At 35.7% G+C, this 7447-nt stretch overlaps 1 protein-coding gene across 1 annotated transcript; it reads left to right on the forward strand.

Annotated features, from left to right (window-relative positions):
- Window positions 1–2616: 2616 nt before the first annotated feature.
- Window positions 2617–4484, forward strand: Smp_171350 (hypothetical protein; the record flags this gene model as incomplete). Its single annotated transcript, XM_018789809.1, has 4 exons — window positions 2617–2729; window positions 3174–3294; window positions 3685–3851; window positions 4382–4484. The coding sequence occupies 4 exons, from the start codon at window positions 2617–2619 to the stop codon at window positions 4482–4484; spliced, it is 504 nt and encodes a 167-aa protein (XP_018646416.1).
- Window positions 4485–7447: the final 2963 nt, after the last annotated feature.

The raw sequence follows: 7447 nt of genomic DNA on the forward strand, positions 1-7447 counted from the left end.
CGAAGTTTTTGTTTTAACATCAATAGAAGTTGGTATTCAACACTATTAGATACCAACTCAGAGGTCTAAAATTTGGAAGTTTGTGTGTGTGATTGGAGTTTCCGGATTTTATTTCCGCAGAAGGAGTTGTGGTTGACCACCGATGGAACGTACCATACTTAAACGAAACGGTTGTTCATTTCTAACAGGTTTCCGATGGTGGTCTTTCCGTGATCACCACGTCAATATAAATATATAAAATTTTGATTTGACTACTACACTGAAAGAGTGTATACAAGCTCTCTAAACATGGTGTTTGAATCATCTAAAGTTCAAACACTTTGATCACTTTAAATAAAAGTATTCCACTTAGTGTTTTCTTCCTACTTGGTGCCTAATATCTGTCAAACGATCTGTTTGAATCATTTCAAGACGAAACGACCGTCCAGTGCTTCCAGATTTTCAATGGTGGTTTAGCCTAGATTGACTCGTCACTTCAACGTAAAATAATTGTTTAAATGTTGATGAATAGTCACAGAAAATACACTGTAAAACGTTGCTTTTTGTTGATAACTCTAACTTTCCTCTCACGGATATTTAAACATGACTGAACAGAAACATTTATTTCGGCCCAGTGATTCCTCAAATCAATACACAACTTCCACGAGAAAAGTACTGAATTCACAGTCAACAACATATTTACAGGTACAATGGATGATGATCAGCTTAGATCAGTACAGATTTCGGTAATTCTGATTATTCCGATTGTTGTGAGAGTTTCGCTGAATATTGTTTCGAGGAAGCCTGTTTCTACTTCACTGTTACAACGAAATATGTTGGCTCAGTTGATGATGATGAGCTTTACTAAACTGCAAAAACCTCGTGAGATCGTCACAGCGGTTTCGCTAAACTAGAGTACACACAAGTTGAGCTGCATTAGTGCATTTATCTTGTCCTCGGTGTGAAATCAGTTAAGAACTGTACCTCAATAGAAATTTTTAGTTATTCACACACTTCAAATCCATCGTATTGCTTTGTACGCAAAGTGTTAGGAAAGAAGTATGAATAAGGACATGAGAATTATTTACCAGAACCTATATTCAATGTGAGAAATTTGTGGGAGGTTCACATGCATCGTCTATTATAAATACGTTCAGAAGATGAATAAACGTCAGTTCACTGTGAATTATACTGATGAAAATCTACATATTCGTCTTTGTGTGTATTGTACTGTTACAATCCGTTATTGGTAAACATGACCAGCAAGTGGTGCAAGAATCACACGACGTAAGTGATCTATGAGAATACTGAGAATCAACCATTTTTAGGGACACCTTGTGTACCCACAAAATTTTCAGAAAAGATCGTTCATCAATAAACAGTTGCAAATCATCTTAGTATATGACGAAAATTTAAAACAGAACGAAATGTTTCCGAAAATACAGGTAAGTCTTGTTTTTTATTAAGGCATATTATTTGATGATGCTAACAGTTGATAAGTTAGTAAGAACATGAAAAAACTTCTCTTCGCTCAAGCCTTCGGAAATGGGAACACGTTTATGTATATGATCACTATTGTAGACAGATTGCGATACGGTATTGATGGAAGTGTTATGGAGACATTGGTGTATCAATAGAATTAAAACATGATCCTCAATGGAATATATAAGCTTGTAGGATTATGGCCGATTTAGGTATCAGTGCATTCATGCTTGCAATTGTAAAAATGAACGATCCCGAAATCGTCTGTTTGTCATTATGTACCACCTAGTCTATATGATCATACGTGGGAGTTACATCATTGTCTACCCTATCACCTCTGTAGTGACATTCTGCAATAAGATGCTCAATAAAATCGACGAACACATTTGGGTTGGAATTGGAATTATATGTACAACATTAAATTGCATAAGTTACACACTGAATACTGCAGCTTGAACATGTCATGTCATCTCGATTGAGTGTTCCTGCATCCACCACTTTTACCCTTCTCAATGGTGTTAAATGTTGAAAACAATCTCTCCAGTATTTGTATTTTCAGCTTCACGAATAGTATTATTTGGAACAAATAACACTACTAGCTGATGAAGAACGTACCGATTTAAAAATTGAGAAAATAACTGATTTCGCCTCACTCACCAGAACACAGTTTTTTACACATTCCTCATATTCCAGACCAATCGTGTGGGAAAAGACGAAAATCATATATGCATATCTTTATCGTTCAATGAAGAATTCGTGAAAATATATCATGAGGTTTTGTAACACCTTGATTACTAGGTTTATGTGTTTTGCAGAGAATTTATTTCGGACCGTATGCAGTTTATGTGCGGTGATTTGTGCTATAATCTCAATGTTTGAAAGTCTGTAAAATGAATTTACACTGCTTTACTATGTTGTGAGAATAAAGTGCCCCTGATTGCCAGGAAACAGATTCCAGCATCCGGCGAGAAGATTTATTTTAGATACTCAACACCCTAATTGACATGAGTTTCACATTCAAATTATTACTTACGTGCAAATATTAGAGAGATGAACATTCGAGAAGTAAATAATGCGAACTTACTTAGATCATGACCACTACGATCATATATTTTCATAATCATATATGCAAACTATTCACTTCACCTTCTATCAATGATTATCTGTCACTGTTCTTGTCAACAGAAAGCAATGAATAGTGCTTCAAGTTATTGGGAGAAAACACTGAAAGTTAAGTTAAACAGTAAGAAAGCAATACACTTTCCAAGGTAAATAATAATTGATAACTTGATGAATTAAAAACAAATCGCCTTATATATATATATCACTGATGTATTGTCTACCAAACGAAGACCTTTACCTAGCATCATCGGTGGTCATGATCGTCAAACATTTCATGCAACTTCCATTGTAGATAACTTCCCAATTATATCATTCAACAAACCATAAATTAAGGAAAGCATGTTTATGCAGTCTGTACAAGTCCCTCTTGATTGATTTCAACATGGTTTAAAGCAGATTCACAGACGAGAACACCACTATTAGATTTTAACTATATCGATAAATCGTGAATATTCATTGACATATGAATTGAACGGAAGTGTGTTGATTTAAACAATATTCATTCTAGGGTTATGAGGCTAAAGAAGCTTGTAAATTTTACGCTATCTATATTGCCTCTTTTATTTGCTCTAAACTTTGTTGTTTTTAAGAGAGTGTACAGACAAAAGCCACGTGGTAGAAGTGAATAACAACATTCGATCCTGTGTGAACGCTCAATGTAAAGAAGATACAGAAATTGAAGGAGTTAAAATTCCTAATAAATATTTGTCGGTAAGTGTAACTGTAAACAACAAAATATGATATGTATACTGAAAATCCCCGTGATCACTTTGTCTTCATCGTAATTAAAAGTCATTTTCGAATGAGACATAAATCCAATGCTCAATTGCCTGTACAATGAGAAATATCTGCGTATATATTTGCGAACTCGACAAACGTGCTCATTGTTTACTACAGGACATGACGTCGTGAACATCAACATGTCAGTCAACTTGATCAACATTTCAAAATCCATTCTACAAAAGCCGGTACACTGTGCTCATCACATCCGCATTGCATTGTTTTCCATAAAAACGCTGTCTAGACATTAACGTTAAACTAATTGAAACCAAACCACATATTATACTATCTTGTTCATAATATTCCAATATATATTTCCAGTCGTGCCATCACCAAATGAACAACGAATATAAAGAGATTTATTCAGAAGGCAGTGGGTTAGCTCCCAATCAGTTATTGATTGTTGTGACGGGCCCATGTAAAATACCGAGTAACCAAAGCACACCTATTTCTGGCGTAATTGTTCACACACATCCAATTAATGGAAGGTAAGTCATTTTTCAGGTGAATATAATCAGTTGATTAGATGTTTTGTGTTAAATACAGTGTGATTCTCTCTTTTACTATTAAGCTATGCAAGTAAGGAAGAATGATGAACATACATTTAGTTGAAGTTTGACAGAAACGCACATAAATCTACCTTTTATGCTTCACCTTATGAATGGTTGACCAAATAAATACTCATTTTATTTTGTTCCCTACTACGTTTGTTGATAAAGAAGTCTATATTGAAAGTAACCGACAGTTCGATATGAACATCAAAACACGTGTTCTAACGAATCAACTTGAATCAATAAGCTTTTGGTTTGAAAGTCTGTGAGTTTTCTAATCGCACATGTTCTAACTGTTCACTCCCAATGAATATACAGTAAATAAAATGCGTTGATCTAGCTCACTTCCATGCTGCTCGCTCATTTAATTAGATGTATGGTACCACACGCTCGTCCACAATACTCGATATCAGGTTGACTGCGCTTATATTCGGTAAACCTCACAGCTCCTCACTTATACTGTTCAGTGAAATGGAGGAGCTGGCTGCGTTGAAGATCATTTTGATACCTTTCTTCTCAACTGATTGCTGTATCAATCAAATTATATTGCGGTGCGAAGAAGCATTCTGATTTTAAAAGGTATAGAAATATTTTCAAGCGGTTTAATATGCAGGTCACCCACCGAAACATCGACAAAGTTTTGCGATGGTGAAAATATTGTGGATGTAGATTTTCCTTGAGATGCCAGTTGCGGTATACCATGAACAGTGGCTGACTTGTTTGGAACTCATATCTATGTAGATGTCATTGTGAATAGGAATTTTACGTATAATATTTGACAAAGGTTCGCCATGTGTGATGATGATTTCCATCGGTTATGAGAGCAACGAAACAGCGGCAGAACATCATATTGCATATTTTACAGTGTCATTCAATCAACAAACCGGCAAGCCTCAATCCATTCGACCTGTTACAGATGTAAATGCGAGGATCGGCAAATTAAGAGCAGCATTCCCACATTTGCAGAACATATGGAACTCAAAATAACTGTCTGGATGAAGAAATCAATGTGAGAATCTTCAATACGAACGTCAAGACAGTTGGTCCTACTGTGCTGCGCAGAAATGTGGAGAACTACTGTGTCGATCGTCAAGAAGGTGCCAGTATTTATAAACAGTTTTCTATGCAAAATACTCAACATTCACTGACCGGATAATATCAGCAAATGCCTTTCATGGGAGACGACAAACCAGTTTCCATCTGAAGAGCAAATTAGGAAAAGACGTTGGAAGTGCATAGAACACACTTTAGGGAAATCATCGAACTGCATCACGACACCCAGAAGGGAAGCGGAAAAGTAGAAGGTCAAAGAACACATTACATTGTGAAATTGAAGCAGATATGAAAAGAATGAATGTTAAATGTAAAGAACTGGAAAGGATTGTTAGGAACAGGGTTGGATGGAGAATGCTGATGTGCGGTCCATGTTCCTTGACGACGGGTAACAGGCGTAATTAAGTTGGTAAGTAAGTTAGTAGGTATCTCGAAACCTTTCCGTGATCACGTTCACGGTGTTAACAACTGGATCCACTTATGCCTGATCATGAACAAAATGGAAACTAACAGATTCAATGCCGTAAATACTCCACATCTCCATAAATCGTTACAACATATGTGTAGAAATAAGATGCCTCCTTGAATTAGAACAAATCGTTTATCTCATGTTACTTGTTGATGAATTTAACATGAGGTATCTCGTTGTATTTCACTTAATCGTATGAACACCTTTCCTGTATAGTGTAATTTTAGGATTATTACACTCAGCGTGACTGTTTTCTTACATCTTTAGCATACGCATAACGTCACGATCCCGTTACAGTCTCCGATGGAAAAATTACTATTACTGAGCTGAAGCTTTATAAATAATGTAATCCAATACTTGTTTGTGCTTCTACAGGCCTATTTTGGGCGTAATAAATTATTGTCTGGATGAGAAGGAATTGCAAGCGATAACGGATAACCAATTTTTTATATTAATGCAACATGAAACATTCATATACTGGTAAGTTTACGAAATAATGTTTTATTATGTCCACTTGTGAATAATCTCAGTTCGTTCAGTGTTTGGTCAGTGTTTGGTTAGTACGATGGTCAGTGTAGTAATTTGATTAGTTCGATCACAAACTCATTTCTTTTGAGTTCTACATCAACTTAGTTGCTTGCATTTAACACAATTTACTAATGATTGCACACGTTTATCTGAACCAAATTAGGCAGATATGGAAACAATAATAAATTTGTGTTTGAACAGTTATTAGATAAATCAGGTAGTGAACGTTAATGAATGTACGAAGTTTGTTCGATGAGTAAATCCCATTATATTTATGAAGGTTGTTGAGGAATAATTCATCTTTATCTGACTTTGGTGGACCAAAAAGTATGATAACCAAAAAATAGCAACAAAAACAATATTACGTCTAAAGTTTATATATCAATTAACAGTTAATAAGTTAATTACACACAGATAAAAATAAGGGACGTTACTTAATTATTCAGGCTATTTCGCGTTCAACTGAATTTGGTCCAGATAAACCACAATTATGAAAGATTAGTGATCTCAATATGGACGATATGGATCCAGTGGATTTACCAAGCGTAGAATTCAATAAGAATGTCACAATTTTTTATAAACGGAGATGTATGCAATTAATATTTCATTCAACGTATTAGCAAACACGGCAGAACGATGCAGATGTGAGTTAGAGTGTATTTATTGAGGAGCAGTAACAATGTCGCGATATGTTGCACTCAAAACGGAAGGAAGTCAAATTACAAGTGTTCAAAGTAATACACTTAAACAACAAATACAATTGTTTAATGCTAAATGTACAGCATATGAAAATACACAAAATAAATGCGGAAACTATGAAAAACTATTTACAACATAGGTTTTTTAGTCCTATTTCCATATGACTACAATAAATAAATAATATCTCGCTAACTGATTATTTCATGCAGGCTAATTCCTCCTGTTCAATTACGGGTTTACCCGAGATTATTCAAAAGCCTGAACACCAGTTATAGAAATAGTTTATTGATGAATCTCGGTCAAAATCCACAAACGTAGAGTTAGCGAGCACACCGGGAAATCAAGCGTGTGTGTGTATGAGTGTTAAAAATCCATATATATTTATGAGTGTTAATGGTTGTGGATAAACTATTGATTGTCTTTGTTTACAAACAATGATAGAACAGATTAAAGATTGATATGCAGACACATGCGCTCAATCAGACTCACACATAAATTTACAGTGGATTAAATGTCATAGTTGAAAGCGTGAGAAAATTGAAGCTAGACCACCATGGAAAACCTGGAAACACCGGACGACCGTTTCGTCGTATTATGGGACTCCTCAGCAGTGCGCATCCACGAACCCACTCTTGCGAGCGAGATTCGAACCCCGGACCTACCAGTCTCGAGCCGAAGCCTTAACCGATAGACCACTGAGCTGGCATCCAACGGTGAATGGTGGTGAATGGTTGCTCAACTTCGTGGATCAGTTGAAGTTAGACATTAACACCGTTGGATGCCA

The sequence above is a fragment of the Schistosoma mansoni genome (assembly GCF_000237925.1).
Source record: "Schistosoma mansoni, WGS project CABG00000000 data, supercontig 0132, strain Puerto Rico, whole genome shotgun sequence".
NCBI classification, from domain to species: Eukaryota; Metazoa; Platyhelminthes; class Trematoda; order Strigeidida; family Schistosomatidae; genus Schistosoma; species Schistosoma mansoni.